This window comes from Lepidochelys kempii, chromosome 18 (assembly GCF_965140285.1).
Source record: "Lepidochelys kempii isolate rLepKem1 chromosome 18, rLepKem1.hap1, whole genome shotgun sequence".
Classification (NCBI taxonomy): domain Eukaryota; kingdom Metazoa; phylum Chordata; order Testudines; family Cheloniidae; genus Lepidochelys; species Lepidochelys kempii.
Window position 1 is genome coordinate 6,525,014 of NC_136397.1, and position 22,878 is coordinate 6,547,891.

Below are 22,878 nucleotides of genomic sequence, written 5' to 3' on the forward strand. Positions count from 1 at the left end.
TCATACACATTGTGAAGAGAGTGGTCACTTTGGATGGGCTATTACCAGCAGGAGAGTGAGTTTGGGGGGGGGGGAAACCTGGATTTGTGCTGGAAATGGCCCAACTTGATGATCACTTTAGATAACCTATTACCAGCAGGACAGTGGGGTGGGAGGAGGTATTGTTTCATGGTCTCTGTGTGTATATAATGTCTTCTGCAGTTTCCATGGTATGCATCCGATGAAGTGAGCTGTAGCTCACGAAAGCTTATGCTCAAATAAATTGGTTAGTCTCTAAGGTGCCACAAGTACTCCTTTTCTTTTTGGGTATAAGAACAGTTGCTGATGGAAGCTGACTTAACTTTGAGGAAAACCTTGGTGATAAGCAGGGCAGCAGAGCTATCCAAAGAGAAGATTAGAACCCTTGTAGGGCAGTCAGCAGAAACTACCCATGCAATATATAAGAAAGGGAAAACAAAACCAGATACATCAGCAGCAGGTGACAACAGTATAGACACATGCAAATAATGTAAGAGAAAACATGTAAAACAGAAAGAGAAGTGTCTGGCTTATGGGGGAAAAATGCCATATCTGTGCCAATTTGAATCATTTTGCAGCCAACTGTTTGTGCAGAGAGAAGAAAAACAAACCCAAGGTACACACAGTAACTGAAAAGAGCAGCAGTGAGTATGAGAACAATTATGTGGGTGACCAAACTGCTAGTAAACACAGTGCAAAAAGACTGTAGGAAGCACCAGAAACTGTGGTCACAGACTATGAGACAGCAGTACCTCTTCTGGGAATCTAGGCCACCCAAGCCATGAACTTGATAAAAGCACATTTCCAGAACTAATGAAAGTGGATAGTAGAGTGACTGAAGATACCTTGGATGGCATTACCTGGGTCCAGAAGATGATACAGAGGAAGTATAGAGAGACGTGTTTCAGAGTGATGGGTGGATAGACAGTGATTATAAAATATAGATTGACACCAGTGTGAAGTCAGTTAAATTGCCATAAAGAAAAGTACCCGTTGCATTACTACAGGCACTAAATGATGAACAGTGGAACCCACAGAATCATGGAAGTATATAGTCTGTAGAGAAGAGAACCAACTGGATAAGAAGATGTGTAGTGGTAAGAAAGCCACCTGGAAAAGTAAGAATATTTATAGATCCAAAGCCTTTAAACAAAGCTTTAGAATGGAACCATTTCCCTCTGCTTACAACTGTGAACATATTACCAGATCTGTCTAAAGTGAGACTTTTTTCAATATGTGATGTAAAAAATGGATTCTGGAACATTAAACTGGATGAAGAATCCACTTACATGACAACCTTTGCAACTCCATTTGGGATGTACCGATGCTTAAGGATGCCAATGGGAATCAGTCTGGTACCAGAGGTATTCCAGAGCAGATCAACCCAAGCATTGAAGGGCCTAATGGGACTCTGGACAATAGCAGACAATGTGCTGACAGTGGGAGACGGTGACGATCCAGAACAAGCATAACAAGATAATGACAACAAATTATGATGATTTTTACAGAGAAGCAGAGAAACATTAAATTGAACTTAGGGAAGCTCCGGTTGAGAGTAACCAAGTTGCCATACTTCGGACATTTGTTGACCACCAAAAGCCTGAAAGTAGACCCAGGAAAAGTGAAGGCAATTAGAGAAATGCCAAAACCCAGGGATGTTAAAGGAGTCCAGAGATTTCTGGGAATGGTCAGTTATTTAGCTACATTTTGCAACCATCTCTCTGAGAGATTCATGATCCTGAGACAGCTGACACATCAAGACTCCTTATGGGAGTGGACAGACCAACATGAGCAAACATTCTGGAAAGTAAAAGAGATATTGGAAAGGCTCCCATTCTGAAATATTACAACCCAAGGGAACCCCTGCAGCTGCAATGTGGTGCATCCAAGATGGGTCTAGGGGAAAACCTGTTGCATCTGCAAGGAGAACACTGTCCATGCTGGAGAAGAGATCTGCTCAAATGTAAAAAGAATAGTTAGCAATACTCTTGGACTGGAAAAATATCACCAATCCCTTTACGGGACATACAATCTGACCATAAATTTCTCAAAAGCATTTGGAGAAAGCCATTATGCAGTGCACAAAAGTGTTTACAGCAGATGATAATGTCTGCAGAGGTATAGCACACACATCAAGTATTGCCCAGGTAGATAGTTGGTATTGGCAGACACATGGAGTCAGGCATATCCGTCAGAAGCCAGGAGGAGGGATCCGTAGAGGCCGAGATGGACAGAATACAGATGAACTTTTATCTGTTTGGGAAGAAAGACTGAGAGAGATACAGAAAGGTTCAGAGCGAGACAGAATGTTGCAGACCCTGAAATTCCCCTTCCCGCCCCCACCATTAATTGAATAACCCAGCTAACTGTGGGCCAGTTATCTTGACATCGGGCCTGAGCAAAACAGTGGAAGAGCAGACATGGGATTCAACTGATAAAGAATGAAAGGATGGGAACTAATACCAGTCAACAAGGCTTTATGGGGAAAAAGCCTTGTCAAACAACCTTCTCTTCATGTTATTTGCCATTTTGGAGTCTGAATGGCACCCCCATCCCCCGGAAGCTCAGCTGCTCTCCAGCCCAGAGGCTAATCCCTCCCCTACTTCCAAGATGCAGGCCATCTCACTGGTACAGCCCCCTCTCCCACTACAATAGGTTGCTACAGCTCTAGGCTGCCCTCCCCTCCCTGGCCTGTGGTTGAGGAACCCAACCCTTGGGAGTTCCCTAGGCCAAGGCCCTGTGGACGGTAGGATGGGTCACCACATGCAGGATCCACTCTGAAAGGAATTCTAAAAGAGTAATACTGTTGAGTGAGATTAGTTCATGAGCACAATACACTGCTAATAGCAGGATGGCCTCCCGGCAGAAGCAGAGAATCTTGCAAGACATCTCCAGTGCACCACAGCATTGCACTGTGCAAAGATGTGTTACTGCACATAGTCCTTCACCCAAGCTGTGGCTCAAGCCTTCTCCCTTTTGCCTGCTGCTTGGAGTGGCCTCTCCCCCAGGGGTCTGGGTCCTGGATTCTTTCTCTTGGATCTCATGTCTCCAGCCAAGGAGGACCTCTGCTAGTACCTGGGATACAAGGGGTGCTGTCCCTTGGGAGATGTTTACTACAAAATAGTTTGCTAGGAGTGTAGTACAGTACCCAAGGGATAGCATCACTATCACAATCCCCAAAGTAGCAATACAAGAAGGAGGGGAGATTTATTAAGTACAGGGAACAAAGGATAGAGACTATGGGAAGACCAGGAAAAATTATAACACTAAACCATCAACCTTACCTTAAATCCTCCTTCTCCCAGCTTTTCTGAGGGGCCCAATTCCCCTAGCTTCCTCCCAGCCCCTGCCTAGGCAGAATGGGAATTGAGATCAGTTCTGCGTGGGGTGATGCCAGAGGTGAAAGTGGGCTGGTACGGTGTACCGGTAAGAAGTGGCTGCCGGGACAGGTCCGTACTCAACCGATGTTAAAGCGCTACTGCCGCCTCTTTTGCCCCCACCCCACCCCCAGGCCTGCCGAGGTGGGGGAAGGGACAGCTGCTCCAGGATCTGGTGATTTAAAAGGGCCCAGGGCTTATAGTCACCGCTACCGCAGCAGTGGCCAAAGCCCCAGGCCCTTTAAATCGCCGCCGGAGCCCCGGGCGGCATGTGCCAGGCAGCGCTGAAGGGCTGGCTGGGGGAGCCTGACCCCCAGTGCCACCCCTTTCTGCCCAAGGCCCTGCCCCTTCTAGGGGCCGAGAGCCAGGCCCCCATATCAGTAAGATTTTTAAGTTACTTTCACCCGTGGGTGATGCCACGCTGTACTTGTTAGCCATCTTAAAATTCACAAGCAAAACAAACAAGCATGGGGTTTCTCACAAGGTCTTCACTGTAAAAGGGTAGGATGGTGCTGAGGCTCCCTGCTCTGGAGTCCAATGGACAATTCAGCTGGCTCAGTAGCCGGACCAGAAGTCGCTCCTCTGTCTCTAGGCTGCTGGTCTGTGCTGGGCTGACACACGTCAGTGACTCAGTAGCCACCAACAGGGATTGCAGTCTCCCTTGGGGAACAATGGGAAGTTGAAGGGGCACCTCCCAGGCTGCAATGCTTCTCCAAATGTAGCCAAACTCTTTGTCTCTGAGTTCTGGCTTCTGATTGGCTGTGGCAGTAGCTTCCAGCGTGTTCTGTCTCTGCCCTGCGCTCCGGGCAGGGGTGACAGAGTCTTCCTAATAGTTGGGGAGCCACGAGGCCCTGTCCCCTCCATGGCCCCGCCTGTTCCCACTGAGGCCCCGCCCCCCAGAAGCTGGAGCCAGGAAGGGGAGCCCAGGCCCCTCCATCTGCCTGGGGCAGGGGGCCCCCAAGAGCAGCCACTCCAGCCCATGTCTCCACCCCCCCCCCCGGACCCGCTGCTCAGAGAGGTGGAGGGTTCATGGCTCCCCACAGCTGCCCAGGCTCCCTGGGCCACTCTTACCCCAGGCCAGGCTCCAGCTTCTGCTTCCGCCCTGGCCGGGGGGGCAGAGCCTCAGGAGTAAGAGGAGGGGCAGATCTGTGGCAAAAAGGCATTCTGGGAAGCGGCATCCTGAGCCTCTGCAGCCATTGCTGCTGTAGTCTGGGGTGAGTCTTCACCAGGCTCAGAATAACATATCAAGGACAACCAGGTCCCGAGGTGTTACATGTAGGAATGTAGGACCTAGGCAGAAACTCCAATCCAAGGGTCAGATTCTTTCCACCATTGGAAGGCGCAGGGGAGAAAGGCAATGTCTCTGAAGCTGCAGCAGCATGTGATGGCTTTGCAACGTGCTCCCCCAGAACCTTCAAGCCTCCCATCTCTGATCTGCAGCATTCAAATGGCAGAATCTGGATTAGAGCAGGGGAACATCTGTATTCCACCAAGTCCTCCCCTCAGTTCCTGAGAGTTTCCTCTGCAAAATCCAGAGTTGGCTCTGCACCACGTGCCCTTCAGCATATAGAAGGAAAGTTCCTCTATGCCATCACAACAGGAGTGTGGCTAAAGCTAGCCCTCCCCATATGACAGCTTGCCCTGGCCAGGCCATCGCTGGTACAGGGGGGTGCTCGCTCCCAGGGCCCTGGAGTGCTGACTGCTCCCAGCAGGGCAGGAGGGAAGTGGCCTGGGCTGTCCCTGCAGCTCTTTAATTGGAGTTGTGGCCTCCTAGCCCACAAATAGCCTAGACAAGCCAGACTTCACCCACCACCCTGAGGGGGTGCAGCGCCCTTCCACCTGCAGCACCTGCCCCTTATGCTGGCCACTGCCACCCAGCTCCCTGCACTGGGCCTCCCTGTGCCCTGCACCCCACAGCTAGAGGCTGCGACATTCCCTGGAGAAGCCCCTCACTCCGCCCCCGCCCCCACAGAGCCCGGGGGGCGGCTCCGCTCAGCCAGACCAGGGGCCTGCAGCGGTATTTCGGCAGAGAGCGGGGATGGGAATTGGGTGACGCTCCCTCGCCCGGCCTCTTGCGGCAGAGAGTTCGGGGCACCGTTGCGCGACGCTCCCTGGTCCCCTTGGTAACGGCGAACGCCGCGGCGGGGGCTGGGAGCGGAGCTCGGCGCTGCTGCCCTGCCCGGCGGCCCGGCTCTGGCCTGGTCCAGGTCGGCTCCGCCCGGCTCGCCCCCGCTGCGGGCAGTCCCGCCCCCCAGCCCGGCGCCGCCGCAGCCGCCTCGCGCCCCCTAGCGGGCGGGGCCCCGGCCAGGGTGGACAGCTGCCCCCTGCCCGCCCACTGCTTGGCGCCCTTCGAGCCGGCGTGGGGCCGGGGAGCCAGGCTCGCCCCCTCCTGCCACTGCCTCGCCTCCCTGCTCGCCCCAGCTCTCCAGCACCATAGAAACTGCCCCCCCTTCCCCACTCCTGCCGCTGCCTCACACGGTCCCTGCCAACCCCCCCCCCCACCCCGTGCCAGGCTCGCCCCAGCTCTCCAGCGCCATAGAAACTGCCCCCCCTTCCCCACTCCTGCCGCTGCCTCACACGGTCCCTGCCAACCCCCCCCCACCCCGTGCCAGGCTCGCCCCAGCTCTCCAGCGCCATAGAAACTGCCCCCCCTTCCCCACTCCTGCCGCTGCCTCACACGGTCCCTGCCAACCCCCCCCCCACCCCGTGCCAGGCTCGCCCCAGCTCTCCAGCGCCATAGAAACTGCCCCCCCTTCCCCACTCCTGCCGCTGCCTCACACGGTCCCTGCCAACCCCCCCCCACCCCGTGCCAGGCTCGCCCCAGCTCTCCAGCGCCATAGAAACTGCCCCCCCTTCCCCACTCCTGCCGCTGCCTCACACGGTCCCTGCCAACCCCCCCCCCACCCCGTGCCAGGCTCGCCCCAGCTCTCCAGCGCCATAGAAACTGCCCCCCCTTCCCCACTCCTGCCGCTGCCTCACACGGTCCCTGCCAACCCCACCCCGTGCCAGGCTCGCCCCAGCTCTCCAGCGCCATAGAAACTGCCCCTGCCCTTGACACACTGCCTCACATAGTCCCTGCCACCCCCGGGTGTGAGTAGGGATAACACCCCCCACCGCAGTGCCAGGCTTGCCCCAGCTCTCCTATGCCATAAAAACTGCCCCTGCACTTCCCACACTCCTGCCACTGCCTCACACAGCCCCTGCCACCCCACTGGCGTGAATGAGTGTTTTCCCCCCATGCCAGGGTCTCTCCAGCACCATACGAAGCTGCCCCTGCCCTTCTGATGCTGCCTCCCCCAGTCCCTGCCTCCCCACTGGGGTGAGCTGGGATCGTGGCCCCTGAACCAGGCTCGCTCCAACCGTCCAGCACCATTGAAAGCTCCTCTGCAGGTGGCAGAGTTGTACCATGAGTTCGGACATGGCCTCGGAGGCGGTGAAGGTCATTGTGCGCTGCCGGCCCATGAATGAGCGAGAGAAGGCGCTCAGCTGCAAGGCCGTGGTCAGCATGGACAGCACCCGGGGCCAGTGCTTCATCCAGAACCCTGGGGCCACTGATGAGCCCCCAAAGCAGTTCACCTTTGATGGGGCATATTATGAGGGCCACAACACTGAACAGATCTACAATGAAATTGCCTATCCGCTGGTGGAGGTGAGTGAGGCCAAAAGTAATCTATGAGCCACAGAGGCTCTCCATGGAGAATGGGTGACTTGGGAGATTGGCAATGGCAAGAAAGGCCTTTTCATCAATTACTGCAGAGTTTAAACTTCCTTTAAAAAATCCTACAAAGTTTTAATCTTTATGGTTATGAAGAAAACCCGCTGAATGTGACCTCATGCAGCAATGCCTCCTTGATTCATAGAGTTGAAAGCCAGAAGGGACCATTGGGGTCATCTAGTCTGACCTCCTGTATAACAAAGGCCATGAAACTTCCCCAAAATAATTTCTATAGCAGATTTTTTAGAAAAAAATTCAATCTTGATTTGAAAATTGTCATAGAATCATAGAATCGTAGAATATCAGGGTTGGAAGGGACCTCAGGAGGTCATCTAGTCCAACCCCCTGCTCAAAGCAGGACCAATCCCCAACTAAATCATCCCAGCCAGAGCTCTGTCAAGCCTGACCTTAAAAACCTCTAAGGAAGGAGATTCTACCACCTCCCTAGGTAACGCATTCCAGTGTTTCACCACGCTCCTAGTGAAAAAGTTTTTCCTAATATCCAACCTAAACCTCCCCCACTGCAACTTGAGACCATTACTCCTTGTCCTGTCCTCTTCTACCACTGAGAATAGTCTAGAACCATCCTCTTTGGATCTACCTCTCAGTTAGTTGAAAGCAGCTATCAAATCCCCCTCATTCTTCTCTTCTGCAGACTAAACAATCCCAGTTCCCTCAGCCTCTCCTCATAAGTCATGTGTTCCAGACCCCTAATCATTTTTGTTGCCCTTCGCTAGACTCTCTCCAATTTTTCCACATCCTCCTTGTAGTGCGCGGCCCAAAACTGGACACAGTACTCCAGATGAGGCCTCACCAATGTCGAATAGAGGGGAACGATCACGTCCCTCGATCTGCTGGCTATGCCTCTACTTATACATCCCAAAATGCCATTGGCCTTCTTGGCAACAAGGGCACACTGTTGACTCATATCCAGCTTCTCGTCCACTGTCACCCCTAGGTCCTTTTCCGCAGAACTGCTGCCTAGCCATTTGGTCCCTAGTCTGTAGTGGTGCATTGGGTTCTTCCGTCCTAAGTGCAGGACCCTGCACTTATCCTTGTTGAACCTCATCAGATTTCTTTTGGCCCAATCCTCCAATTTGTCTAGGTCCCTCTGTATCCTATCCCTGCTCTCCAGCGTATCTACCACTCCTCCTAGTTTAGTATCATCTGCAAATTTGCTGAGAGCATGGTACTTTTACATGTATCAAACACCTACTAGCCAAAGGCCGATATGAAAGATGGAGCCTCTGAGCAGTGTCCAGTTACAACACCTGGGTAGAAAGTCCAATACTCTTCCCCCTTCCCAACAGTGGAAGAAGACGGGACAACCAGGACTTCAAATGATTGCAGGGAAACCACTACAATAAACCGAAGAACATTAGCATGGTATTTCTCCTCTGCTCACTCAAAGGCATCTCTGAAGCTGCCAAAGGAGGGAATGACCTCAATCAGCAGGGGGCTGGGAGGGCTTCACAGCAGGGGGCTGAGCAATTCACCAGGGCTTTGCCACATACCTCATTTACAGCTCTTCACAGCCTCTCTCCCTAACCATATTTCAGTCTCTTGTGAATTGGTATATGGTTCATATTTTTCAAACTCTCTGCTTTAGTTATTATTGCCATCACATCTGGGGAATCTTGCATTCAGTTTTTTTAAAAATCAGAAAATCCATCACCCAATGGGTGATTCGTAAAGTTATATCTATTTCATGTTTTGCTGAGATGGGAATGAAGGAAGGAAGGAAAGGTGACTCCCTCCTTTAGCCAGCTTTGCAAAGGATGACTTTGAGTGAGTAGATGAGAAATAACATTCTTATCATTATTCTAGGATTAAAACTTCCCTTTTAGCCACTTTATAATCAGTTGGAGTTCCATTTGTCTCTCCAGTCCTCAGAGTATCTTCTGACCTACAGCAAAAGTATCCTAATTTTCTATCCTATAATCAATTGGCCCTTCCTGTTTTGACCTTCTGTGTTCTGTCAGCCCCTGGGGTTTGAGAGAAACCAGCGCATTTATACAGGAGTGAAATGTATTTTATTTTATTCTCTTAGTCTATGGCCTGAGCTAAGAAGCTTGTCTTTTGCCCCTACTTTTCTTCCGCTTCAGGTTTTCCATTCTTTTTATTTTTTTGGGTTTTGGATGAGCTGTAAAACCAAGTCCTTGGTTTGTAGAGATTAAAGATCCCATGGGACTTTCCAGAAGAAATTCAAAATTCCTGCTCAGGTGCTTGCGTTCCATCCACCTACAGATGGCGTAGCAATTTCTTTGCTCACCCTGCAGTTTCTCTTCTTCCCCATAAAATCACTGTTAGGCATGAAAAACCTCCTAAGCTTATCTTTACCAGCTTAGGTCAAAACTTCCCCAAGGTACAAAATATTCCAACCGTCGTCCTTGGATTGGCCGCTACCACCACCAAACTAATACTGGTTACTGGGGAAGAGCTGTTTGGACGCGTCTTTCCCCCCAAAATACTTCCCAAAACCTTGCACCCCACTTCCTGGACAAGGTTTGGTAAAAAGCCTCATCAATTTGCCTAGGTGACTACAGACCCAAACCCTTGGATCTGAGAACAATGAAAAAGCATTCAGTTTTCTTACAAGAAGACTTTTAATAAAAATAGAAGTAAATAGAAATAAAGAATCCCCCCCTGTAAAATCAGGATGGTAGATATCTTACAGGGTAATTAGATTCAAAAACATAGAGAACCCCTCTAGGCAAAACTTTAAGTTACAAAAAAGATACACAGACAGAAATAGTTATTCTATTCAGCACAATTCTTTTCTCAGCCATTTAAAGAAATCATAATCTAACACATACCTAGCTAGATTACTTACTAAAAGTTCTAAGACTCCATTCCTGGTCTATCCCCAGTAGAAACCAGCATATAGACAGACACACAGACCCTTTGTTTCTCTCCCTCCTCCCAGCTTTTGAAAGTATCTTGTCTCCTCATTGGTCATTTTGGTCAGGTGCCAGCAAGGTTACCTTTAGCTTCTTAACCCTTTACAGGTGAGAGGAGCTTTCCCCTGACCAGGAGGGATTTCAAAGGGGTTTACCCTTCCCTTTATATTTATGACACGCCCCCCAAATCTCAGCTAGGGTGAAACACTGGCTGGGATTTCTTCCTGGAGCTCTAGGAAAAACAGAGTTAATAAGACACATGCATCTCTAAATATACTACCAAGTACATAAAGACTAACAATATTTTCCACATCTCAAGGACGATTTTAACCAGTTGATTCTGGGAAACTTTCACGGGAGAGTGCATCAGCCACTTTGTTAGAAGCTCCTGAGATGTGTTGGATGTCGAAATCAAAATCTTGGAGAGCTTAACTCCACCGAAGAAGTTTTTTGTTAGTTTCCTTGATGGTGTGAAGCCACTTCAGTGCAGCATGGTCGGTTTGCAGGTGGAAATGCCGTCCCCAAACATATGGGTGTAGCTTTTCCAGAGCGTAGACAATGGCGTAACATTCTTTTTCAGTAACTGACCAGTTGCTTTCCCTCTCAGACAGTTTTTTGCTGAGAAACACTACAGGGTGGAATTCTTGATCAGGTCCTTTCTGCATTAAAACTGCTCCCACACCACGCTCGGACGCATCTGTGGTTACTAGGAACGGTTTGTCAAAGTCTGGGGCCCTTAGTACAGGGTCAGACATGAGTGTCGCTTTAAGCTTGTTAAAGGCCTTCTGACACTTTTCGGTCCACTGAACAGCATTTGGCTGTTTCTTTTTGGTTAGGTCTGTCAGTGGGGTGGCGATTTGGCTGTAGTGCGGTACAAATCGTTTGTAATAACCGGCCAAGCCTAAGAAGGATTGAACCTGTTTCTTTGACTTTGGGACAGGCCACTTTTGGATAGCATCCACTTTGGCCTGGAGGGGCTGATAGTTCCTTGACCCACCTGGTGTCCAAGGTAAGTCACTCTGTTTAGGCCTATTTGACACTTCTTAGCCTTAACAGTTAGTCCTGCCTCCCTTATGCGCTCAAGGACTTTTTGTAGATGTTCCAGGTGGTCTGCCCAGGAATCCGAAAATATGGCCACATCGTCAAGGTAGGCGACTGCATAGTCTCCTAATCCCGCTAGGAGACTATCTACAAGTCTTTGGAAAGTGGCGCGTGCATTTCGCAGCCCGAAAGGGAGTACATTAAATTCATACAGCCCAAGATGTGTGGTGAAGGCTGCCCTTTCCTTGGCAGATTCATCTAGCGGTACCTGCCAGTACCCCTTGGTTAAGTCCAAGGTAGAGATGAACTGGGCCCTTCCCAGTTTCTCTAATAGTTCATCTGTGCGTGGCATTGGATAGTTGTCTGGGCGAGTTACAGCATTTAGCTTACGGTAGTCCACGCAAAAACGTATTTCCCCATCTGGTTTGGGAACTAGAACCACTGGAAATGCCCATGCACTTTCAGAGGGGCGGATCTACACCCATCTGTAACATATCCTGGATCTCCCGTTCTATAGCAGTTTTAGCTTGAGGAGAAACTCGGTAAGGGTGGACCCTAATTGGGTGAGCATTACCTGTGTCAATGGAGTGGTATGCCCGTTCAGTCAGTCCTGGGGTGGCTGAGAACGTTGGCGCGTAGCTAGTGCACAGCTCCTTGATCTGCTGTCGCTGCATACGCCCAAGGGTCATGGAGAGGTTCACCTCTTCCACACCACCAGCACATTTCCCTTCGTAGTAGACACCTTCAGGCCACTCAGCGTCGTCTCCTCCCTGGGCTGTAAACTGACAAACCTTTAATTCTCTGGAATAAAAGGGCTTTAGAGAATTAATATGGTACACCTTAGGCTTTCGGTTGGAGGTGGGGAATGCTATGAGATAATTAACAGCTCCCAGGCGCTCCTGGACCACGAATGGCCCTTCCCACGATGCTTCCATTTTATGGGCCTGGAGCGCCTTTAAGACCATGACCTGGTCTCCTACTTTGAAGGAACGCTCTCTGGCATGTTTATCATACCAGGCTTTTTGCTCTTTTTGAGCATCCTGTAAGTTTTCTCTAGCAAGGGCTAAAGAGGTTCGGAGGGTGTTTTGTAGGTTGGTTACAAAGTCCAGAATGTTAGTTCCTGGAGAAGGTGTAAATCCCTCCCATTGCTGCTTCACCAACTGCAATGGCCCCTTAACCTCATGGCCATATACAAGTTCAAATGGGGAAAACCCTAAACTGGGGTGTGGTACAGCTCTGTAGGCAAAGAGCAACTGCTGCAACACTAGGTCCCAATCATTGGAGTGCTCATTTACAAATTTACGTATCATGGCCCCCAAAGTTCCATTAAACTTCTCCACCGTGCCATTTGTTTGATGGTGGTAAGGAGTGGCAACCAAGTGATTTACCCCATGAGCTTCCCAAAGGTTTTCCATAGTTCCTGCCAGGAAATTAGTCCCTGCATCTGTGAGGATGTCGGAGGGCCAACCTACCCTGGCAAAAATGTCTGCTAGTGCCTGGCACACACTTTTAGCCCTGGTGTTGCTTAGAGCTACTGCTTCCGGCCATCGGGTGGCAAAATCCATGAAAGTCAGTATGTACTGCTTTCCTCTGGCTGTCTTTTTCGGAAAAGGACCCAGAATATCCACAGCTACTCGCTGAAATGGAACTTCAATGATGGGGAGTGGCTGGAGAGGGGCTTTGACCTGGTCTTGGGGTTTTCCCACTCTTTGGCACACCTCACAAGACTGGACATAGGTAGAAACATCCTTGCCCATTCCCTCCAAGTGGAATGACCCCCCCAAAACGGTCTTTGGTCCTGTTCACCCCAGCATGGCCACTAGGGTGATCATGGGCTAAGCTCAAGAGCTTGGCCCGGTATTTAGTTGGAACTACCAACTGTCTCTGAGGGTGCCAGTCTTCCTGGTGTCCACCAGAAAGAGTTTCCTTGTATAAAAGTCCTCTTTCTACAACAAACCTGGATCGATTAGAAGAGCTGAGAGGCGGTGGGTTGCTCCGTGCCGCCGTCCAAGCTCTCTGGAGGCTTTCATCTGCTTCCTGTTCGGTCTGGAACTGTTCCCTTGATGCTGGAGACATCAGTCCCTCATTGGATTGTGGACCTAGGCTTGGTCCCTCTGGAAGCGATATAGGGGATGGAGCTGTTTCTGTTGACTGTGAACCGTTCTCCGCTGGTGCACTATGTTGGGATTCAGGCTCCGGCTGAGCCTCTTGTGTCGGGTTATCGGCTGCTGCCAGTTCAGGGTCGATGGGGCCCTCTGGTGTTGAGGTTGCAAGTACTGGATTCAGTGCTGACACTGGGTCTGGTGTTGGTTGTTTGGCTGGTTCCGGTTCTGGGACTGGTTCCGTCTGGGTCTCCGGGACTGGATCCACTACTGCTGTTGCAGACATTGGCCTGGGGTCCGGGTCCATCACCTCTGACCGGGTCCTGATAGAAGTTTCCGGAACAGAGCTAGGCCTCACGGCTTGTTTAGCCTGGCTGCGGGTGACCGTTCCCACCCTCTTGGCCTGCTTCACATGATTGGCCAAGTCTTCCCCCAACAGCATGGGGATGGGATAATCATCATAGACTGCAAAAGTCCACATTCCTGACCAGCCCTTGTACTGGACAGGCAACTTGGCTGTAGGCAAATTGAAAGAGTTGGACTTGAAGGGTTGAATCGTCACTTGGATCTCTGGGTTGATTAAATTGTGGTCCACTAAGGAAGCATGGATAGCTGACACTTGTGCTCCGGTGTCCCTCCACGCGGTGACCTTCTTCCCGCCCACACTCACAGTTTCCCTCTGCTCCAAGGGTATCTGGGAGGTATCTGGGCCTGTGGACCTCTGGTGTGATTCCGGTGCAATGAACTGTAATCTGTTGGGGTTCTTGGGGCAGTTGGCCTTTACATGCCCCAGCTCGTTACATTTAAAACATCGTCCAGCTGACGGGTCACTGGGGCGAGGAGGGTTGCTGGAGAACGGGGTGGTGGGACAATAAGGGGTCTGGAGGGTTCTTTGGGAGGTAGGTGGGGCTTTGGGCGGCCCCCGGTAATAGGGTGGGGTCTGGGGTTGTCCCTTCTGGTCTCCGCTCCAACTGCGACCAGTTTTCTTCTTCTCTGCCACTTCCACCCATCTGGCTCCAATCTCTCCTGCCTCGATTACAGTTTTGGGTTTCCCATCTAGGATGTATCTTTCTATTTCCTCAGGAACACCCTCTAAGAATTGTTCCATTTGCATTAGGAAGGGCAAATTTACTGGAGATTCAACACTTGCTCCTGATATCCAGGCATCCCAGTGTTTCACAATGTGGTAGGCATGTCGGGTAAATGACATGTCTGGTTTCCACCTTAGGGCTCTGAACCTCCGACGAGACTGCTCGGGTGTTATCCCCATTCTGACTCTCGCCTTGGATTTAAACAGTTCATACTTGTTCATGTGTTCTTTAGGCATTTCAGCTGCCACCTCAGCTAAGGGTCCACTGAGCTGCGGCCTCAGCTCTACCATGTATTGGTCAGTAGAGATGTTGTACCCAAGGCAGGCCCTTTCGAAGTTTTCTAAGAAGGCCTCAGTATCATCACCTGCCTTGTAGGTGGGGAACTTTCTGGGATGGGAAGTGGTACCTGGAGAAGGATTGCTAGGGTTTGTTGGTATATTCTGCTGGGCCTTTATCCTCTCCACCTCCTCCACATGTTTCCTCTCTTTTTCCTTCTCCTCCTCCACATGCTTCCTTGCCTCCATTTCCCTCTTGTGGGCAGCCTCCTTTACCTCCTTCTCCAGCCGCATGAGTTCTATCTGTCTTTCATGTTCCCTTTGTTTTTCCTCAGCCTGAAATTTGGCTAATTCCAGCTGTAGTCGAGCTGCAGATTTTGTCATTCTAACCTCTCTGTTTTTAGCTAACTTTACACCCGAGGTTTAGAAATAAACAAACAAAACTTGGCTGTAAAATTTTGCTGTGCTGGAATAGAATACCTATTCTCTGATAGTGATTGTCAGCCTACAGAAAAAGACAATTCCCTTGTCTCTGCTCTGGGCCCAAATTAAAGCAAAAAACCTCCAACTACTTGGAAACCTGCTTACCCAGCCCAAAGAAAAAGCAAATGGGTAGAACACACACCCCCTATTTACTTTTAGGAAGAAAAAAAAAACCTGTGGGTTGGAAGACTGTGAATTTCCCTGCAGGAGTTAAGTACCCTGCCTCCAGGCGAAGAAAACCTGCAATTCACAAAGATAATCCCCTTTTGTCTCTGCTTGGCCACAAAGCAGAGAAAAAACAAGCTGCTTTCAGTTTCAGCTGCTTTCTGGACTTCCTTTCCAAAGGAAAAAAAATTTCCTTTTTAAAATCTGTATTTCTAGTTCAAAAAATCTCAACTGGATCTCAAAATGATTTCAGGTTACTCCCATCGCTGCCACCATGTCAAGGTTCCTCCCCCACTCTGAACTCTAAGGTACAGATGTGGGGACCTGCATGAAAAACCTCCTAAGCTTATCTTTACCAGCTTAGGTCAAAACTTCCCCAAGGTACAAAATATTCCACCCTTCGTCCTTGGATTGGCCGCTACCACCACCAAACTAATACTGGTTACTGGGGAAGAGCTGTTTGGACGCGTCTTTCCCCCCAAAATACTTCCCAAAACCTTGCACCCCACTTCCTGGACAAGGTTTGGTAAAAAGCCTCATCAATTTGCCTAGGTGACTACAGACCCAAACCCTTAGATCTGAGAACAATGAAAAAACATTCAGTGTTTTACAAGAAGACTTTTAATAAAAAAATAGAAGTAAATAGAAATAAAGAAATCCCCCCCTGTAAAATCAGGATGGTAGATATCTTACAGGGTAATTAGATTAAAAAACATAGAGAACCCCTCTAGGCAAAACCTTAAGTTACAAAAAAGATACATAGACAGAAATAGTTATTCTATTCAGCACAATTCTTTTCTCAGCCATTTAAAGAAATCATAATCTAACACATACCTAGCTAGATTACTTACTAAAAGTTCTAAGGCTCCATTCCTGGTCTATCCCTGGCAGAAATCAGCATACAGACAGACACAGACCCTTTGTTTCTCTCCCTCCTCCCAGCTTTTGAAAGTATCTTGTCTCCTCATTGGTCATTTTGGTCAGGTGCCAGCGAGGTTACCTTTAGCTTCTTAACCCTTTACAGGTGAGAGGAGCTTTCCCCTGGCCAGGAGGGATTTCAAAGGGGTTTACCCTTCCCTTTATATTTATGACAAGGTGATAGAATAGAATCTTAGCAGCTTGATTCAAAACATGTGAAGGATGAAGATAATGGCTATTATCTTTATGTTTTTTTGAATTTCTAGGGTGTTACTGAGGGCTACAATGGCACCATTTTTGCCTATGGCCAGACTGGCAGTGGGAAGTCATTTACCATGCAGGGCATTGTGGACCCTCCTACACAGAAAGGCATAATTCCCAGAGCATTTGAACACGTTTTTGAGAGCGTACAGGTATGTAGTGAAGTGAAATGGCTGCTGTAGCAGGGACTATGGCCCAGATCCTCAAAGGTATTTAGGTGCCTAATTCTCATTGATTTCAATGGGAGTTAGGTGCCTAAATATCTTTGAGGCTCTGGGTCGATATGTTATAAGCTATTTATTAATAGGTTTTTCTACAGTATTCACCACCATAGTATCTGAGCCCCACAACATTAATGTATTTAGCCACACAACTTTATGGCAAGGTAAGGAAGTATTATCCCCCATTTTACAGATGGGGAAACTGAGGCACAGAGCAGGGAAATGACTTCCCCAAGATCACAAAGGAAGGCTGCCGCTGAGCTGGGATAGAACTCTGATCTCTTGAGTTCCTCCTCAGTGCTTTAGCCACAAGACCATTCCTACTGATAATTTGTGGGTGGGAAGATAGCACAAGACCTCCTGTCAACTTGCCAAGAACTTCACATGATGAGTACATGAGCACTGAATGCAGTTCTGATTGGCTATGTATGATTCAGTAGTGGGCATATGAATAGGCCAACAGAGTCCCTGAGATTTGGGGCTTAGGTACTGATTACAGCTCTACCACATTTACTGTGTGACTTTTGGCAAATTAGTGTTTCTCTCTCGGCCTCAGTTTCCGTATCAGTAAAACTAGGATAATGCCTAAATCTTAGGAAGTTGTGAGGCTTAAGTTATTAATGTTTATAAAGTGCTATGAAGCCCTCTGCTGAAAGGTGCTAGAGAAGGGTAAGATACTTTTACTCCAAGCTGAATATTAAAAGGTCTTAACGCACATTACTTAATACAGTGGTTTATATTCATCTCGATGCTGGGTATTTACCAGTGTAAACCAGCCCACCACACTAGGTCTACACTTCTCAGTGTCTGTGTATTGTACAGCAGTATGTACAATCTGAAAGGTCCCGTATAATGTGAACTAAATAGTTAATCTGCAGACTAAGTATTTTCAAATATGTCAAGGAGGGTCAGGCACCCAACTGACACTGACAGTCAATTGGCGTTTAGGTGTCTAACTCCCTTAGGCACTTTTGAAAAACTTCCCCTAAAATCCAATCTCTTGGTTTTGTACAGTGTGCTGAAAACACCAAGTTCTTGGTGAGAGTCTCTTACCTGGAGATCTACAATGAAGACATAAGAGATTTGCTGGGAGCCGACACCAAGCAAAAGTTGGAGGTGAGGAGATCATAAAGTCATTATGGCTAAATGAGGATATGCTTGAATTTGCTCTGACTGCTGTTATCACGTGTGCCTAATAGAAATGGGAGAACCCAGCAGAAAGTTTTTGCAGAAACTGAAACATGAAGCATTTGGGATGTGACAAAAATTGTTTTTATTATGTTTAGTGAGTTTTATCTACAGTCTGGTCCCATTCCCCCAAATCTCATACTTTCCTTTGTTGTTTGAGACCCAGGTTTGAATACATTATTGTACATGAAAGTAGTGTGCTTCAAATCAATGCTGAAAGTTATCATCAATGTGTGTTTACCCTGATGAAAGGTTAGACTTAGCTGCTCTCCACAGTTGATTTCAAAGTTCCTCATTCTTGATGGTGGCTGTTAGAATATGCAACTCACGAGACCAAACTTACTTCTGTTGTTTTATGTATGTATTTGAATTTAACTGAACATGCACAAAAGAATGCCTATGACTGGTTCATAGAATCTCAGGGTTGGAAGGGAGAGCATCTAGTCCAACCCTCTGCTCAAAGCAGGACCAGTCCCCAATTTTTGCCCCAGATCCCTACGTCGTCCCCCCCCCCGGCACCTTTGGTATCAATTTAAAATTAATTACAAAACCACCATGGTATCCCCTTTCCAACACACACACACAAAATCTGAGCCCAGGCTCTGGAAGGGGTGTGTGCATGCACGCATGCATTTTCCTTTTTAAAGGGGATGCTTTAGGTGGAGTCCTGGCTGGTAGCCACTGGACTTGGCCAGAGCCATGGTGGAGTGGCAGCTCCTGGTCCTGGGTTTAAAAAATCGCTCTGTAGAACTGATCTTATCATTATTTGTCATTCCACCAATTTTTGTGTGCAAACTTTACCAGCAGTGACTTTTTCTTCCATTTCATTGATAAAGATATTGACTAGCGTTGGACCAAGAACAGATCTCTGTGTGAAGCCCATGAGAAAGGCTCCAATTGCATGATGAGTCCCCATTTAGAAGAACTTGCTGAGGTCTGTCAATTAGCCAGTATGTGTAAGGGCTGCAGGACTGGACCCAAGGTCCCAGCTTTGGGCCAGGAGATGGGAATCTGCCTCAACTTACAGGGAGGCATGAAAGGAGTTAGGATGCTGAAAGTGGAAGCATGGAAAGAAGGGGTCAGGAGAGAGGATACACAAGATCATAGGGAAGGGAAGGGGAAAGATGTAATGAAAGCAGAAATGTAAGGATGAGAGGGATTGTGCAAAACCCTGAAAGTGAGGCTGAATTGTTCAACGTGGAAGGAGAGGGGAGCCAGAGATGGGATTTGGAGGGGCCTGGAAGGTTATGACTAGTTAGGGACATCGGACACCTAACTGGATGGACCATTGATCTTGTCCAATGTCATGTGGCAAGTCCTATCTGACATTGGCCAGTTCCAGATGCTTCAGAGGAAGGTGCAAGAAGTCCTCAATGGACCATTATGGAATAGCCTGCCCATAGGGGAAGTTTCTTCCTGATGCCCATAAGTTAGTATCTGGTTTATGCACTGAAGCAGGAGGGTTTCTGTCCCTTATCCATTTTTAATCTGATCTAATAGGACTGTGGATGATCTCATTATCTCTAAGAATGGCTGATCCTTTATTGACAGGATACTGCAGAGGTACAACTCCCCATTGGAATGCCTGGGAAAGGCAGAAAGTTTCAAAGATATAGTATGGTAAAATTAATACAATTAATAATTCTATTGATTGTTGTTTTACAATCAAAGAATTTGCCTTACAATAGCTTTGCAAATCTCTGCCCTTCCCATGCATTCTTGTGGGGAGCTGCATGTCTTCTCTTCTAATTTACATGCCAGCAAGATTGTCAGTATAAGGAAAACCAAGGTACTAGTGCAATCTGCTGCACAGAAATGTTGAAACAGTGACAGAACTTTAGCATGTGCCTGGCCCTGCAGAGGTGAAGTCCCTGATGGGTCCCCATTTCCTCGCTCTGCAGAGAGCGTGTATGTGTTTTGAGGGTTCACTATTTTAGAAAGAGCCTCCTGAACATTCCTGCTTTTTGTTCCACATCAATAATGACATTGGTTTCCATGATGACTGCAGTTGGCACAGGCACGGCAGCACTTGGGCAGAACTGTTTCCATGGTAACTCAGTCACCACTAGCGACAGCTGCTGGCTGTAGCTGCTTCTACAGAGTAATTAAGCGAGTCAGTGTCCTGTGGAGACACAAAGTCTAGGCAGATCTTTTGCCCCCTGCAGCCCTACATGTTCCTCTTCTGCAATCCCATTAGTATTATTAATTGTATTTGTTTGCTTTTAATGTCGGTGACTCCTGGCCATCCCTGCACACTAGGGACTCACAGTCACTTGCCATTAAATAAAGCCCTGCAGAGAACAGGCCTCACTGAGCTCTGCTAAGAAGACATCACACTCAGTTGAAGCGAGTGAAATGTCCTTTTTCCACCCTAGTGGCTAAGTACTGCTTCCTCTCATGTAAGGCAGTGCCATTCCTTCAGTTGATCGGAGATGGACATTGGAGAAGTCTTCGCCAGGGACTAAGCCTCCACAGCACTCCTAACTTGAACCATCCCGGTCACCTGCTTATCATATGTCTCAGTTAAAAGCTATAGTATAGATTGACCTAACCCTGATCCTGTAACTGGATTAACCCGGGGCAGCCCAAGGCTTTAGCTTGGTTAGGGAACATGACTAAGGTCCTATCTGCACTACAACTTTTAACTCTCTCATAACCTGATTCTGTTCTATTCTAGATAGGTTCTTGTAGTGCATTTATCACAGTAGTGTCAGAGTGCTTTCCAGCAGTGCATTAACATCTGTCACATGTTTGAAATCACATCAGGACAACCATGTTGTAGCTTGGTCCCCCTGACTGAGTTATTTTGTGGTGTGGATAGGGTCCTAGTTGTCAACACAAATGATGTTGGCCATAACTGTTTGCAAATGATTTCAAATACATTTTAAAGTCCCAATGAGGATGGAGCCTAAGTGGTGTTTGTGATCCTGGTGGGCTATCCTGATCACTTTTTCCTGTGATGGTTTTGATGGATCACTCAAGGCTATAAAAGAAAAACCATGTACTTTATTAACATCTTTTATTAAAAGTCCCCTCTGTGGGAATTTGAATTACTGGGAGGAGTCTATTAGAGATTTAATGTGTGGTGATATCTTTCTCCAGATCAGTACTTTGGAGTCACCAAAGAAAAAACTGACTCCGAGATTTTATACTTGTCCTGAACATGATGGGCAGGACTTTGAGAGTTTAGCCAGTACCATGGAGATGCCCATGTGGTGCAGAGGGGATCAGTAAAGCACCTAATATCAGTATCCCTCACTACTGCGGCTCAGGGCTTGTCTACACTACCACTTACGTCAATGCAAGTTATGTCGCTTAGGGGTGTGAACCCCCTTCTCCCCCCTGAGCAACGTAAGTTACATTGACTTAAATTTGTATGTACACTGCGCTATGTCACCGTGAGACGCTCTCCCACCGACATAGCTTCTGCCTCTCGTTGAGATGGAGTAATTACGTCGATGGGAAAGTACTCTCCTGTCAACATAATGCATCTTTACCAGATGTGCTACATCGCACCGCTGCAGCACGGTAGTGAAGACAAACCCTCGATGTAGTAAACTCCCTATAACCAGAGACACATGAGCGATTAGCTAGGGCAGGTGAAAAACTTTACATATCTTTTTAATGTTTGAAGGTGAAGACGCAGCTATGGGGCGGCTCAGAGTAGGGGAGCTGGGCACCATGTGACACTGGAGATGCCTGAGCTAAGCAATAAACTCTTGACTTTAGTTTCAGTTGTATATAGAACCATGAAATGTTTTTGTACTTTTATTCATACTTCAGAAATAATTTGTTTCCTAGTTACAAACAAATACAGCTGCCTGTTGCATTACAGCTGTGTAGTGGGGTGGGCCAAAGCCTGAGAACAGCCCAACTTGATGATCACTTTAGATAAGCTATTACCAGCAGGACAGTGGGGTGGGAGGGGGTATTGTTTCATGGTCTCTGTGTGTATATAATGTCTACTGCAGTTTCCACGGTATGCATCCGATGAAGTGAGCTGTAGCTCACGAAAGCTCATGCTCAAACAAATTGGTTAGTCTCTAAGGTGCCACAAGTACTCCTTTTCTTTTTGCAAAGACAGACTAACACGGCTGTTACTCTGAAACCTGAGAATAGCTGAGCACCTACTGAGCATGGTGCACCTGTGGCTCCCCTCCAAGTTGATGGGAGATGTGGGTGCTCAGCAGGTGCACAGCACCCCTCAGGAGTTGCTTCAGTGTGCCGTTCTGTAGCTGGCAATGAGATTTTTGCTGTAGTGTCCCATTATGCACATAACTGCCTTTTCTTCCTTTCACATGCAAAGCACATGCAGCCCTCGGGGTCCTGGAAAGTTTCCAGAGTGGTCTGTGGTGTTTCAGAGTCTAGTGGTCCTGCTGTAACCTGTGTTCATGGATTCATAGATTTTAAGGCCAGAAAGATTGGGCAGGAATGGTGACCCTTTGTTTGCCAGAAGCTGGGAATGAGCGACAGGAGATGGATCACTTGATGATTACCTGTTCTGTTCATTCCCTCTCGGCACCTGGCACTGGCCACTGTTGAAAGACAGGATACAGGGCTAGATGGACCTTTGGTCTGACCCAGTAGGGCCGTTCTTATGTTCTTAAGGGAACATTCTGATCATTGTGTTGTGCTCTTCCTGCTTGCAGCTGAAGGAGCACTCAGAGAAAGGGGTGTATGTGAAAGGACTCTCGCTGCACACCGTGCACAGCGTGGCCCAGTGTGAGCGCATCATGGAGACGGGTTGGAGAAACCGAGCGGTGGGCTACACCCTGATGAACAAGGATTCTTCCCGCTCCCACTCCATCTTCACCATCAACATGGAGATCTATGCTGTAGGTAGGTGCCAGATTCCTGGGTCAGGCCTTTGGGAGACTGAGCATAGAACCAGCCTGTGCAATCTGGTGGATAATCCCAGAATAAAAACTGGCTCTTGAATACAGCTGAGCAAATAATAGATTTTCTATTCTATTGCTGAACTACAATATCGGTGGGGAAAACATTGGTTTGTTTCTAAAGGAAACTGAATGTTTTTTGGTTTTTCTCGCCAAAACAAAAACTGAAAACATTCCAGGTGGGTCCAAATGTTTTGAAAGTCTGTTCAAATGGACGTTTTCAAAACA

General features: G+C 48.2%; 1 protein-coding gene across 9 annotated transcripts in view; it reads left to right on the forward strand.

The window, feature by feature from the left end:
• Positions 1-5,675: 5,675 nt before the first annotated feature.
• The window catches only part of KIF17 (kinesin family member 17), a 49,689-nt gene continuing 32,486 nt past the window's right edge, over positions 5,676-22,878 (forward strand). For 7 of the 9 annotated variants that reach the window (XM_073316719.1, XM_073316722.1, XM_073316721.1 and 4 more), the window contains exons 1-4: positions 5,676-7,044; positions 16,352-16,498; positions 17,582-17,683; positions 22,405-22,594. In XM_073316719.1, the coding sequence (XP_073172820.1) occupies positions 6,802-7,044; positions 16,352-16,498; positions 17,582-17,683; positions 22,405-22,594 (682 nt within the window). In that variant the 5' untranslated portion in view covers positions 5,676-6,801. Of the gene's footprint in view, positions 7,045-16,351; positions 16,499-17,581; positions 17,684-18,636; positions 18,690-22,404; positions 22,595-22,878 lie in introns of those variants that run through there. The other 2 variants (XM_073316724.1, XM_073316726.1) reach the window with 2 other exon arrangements.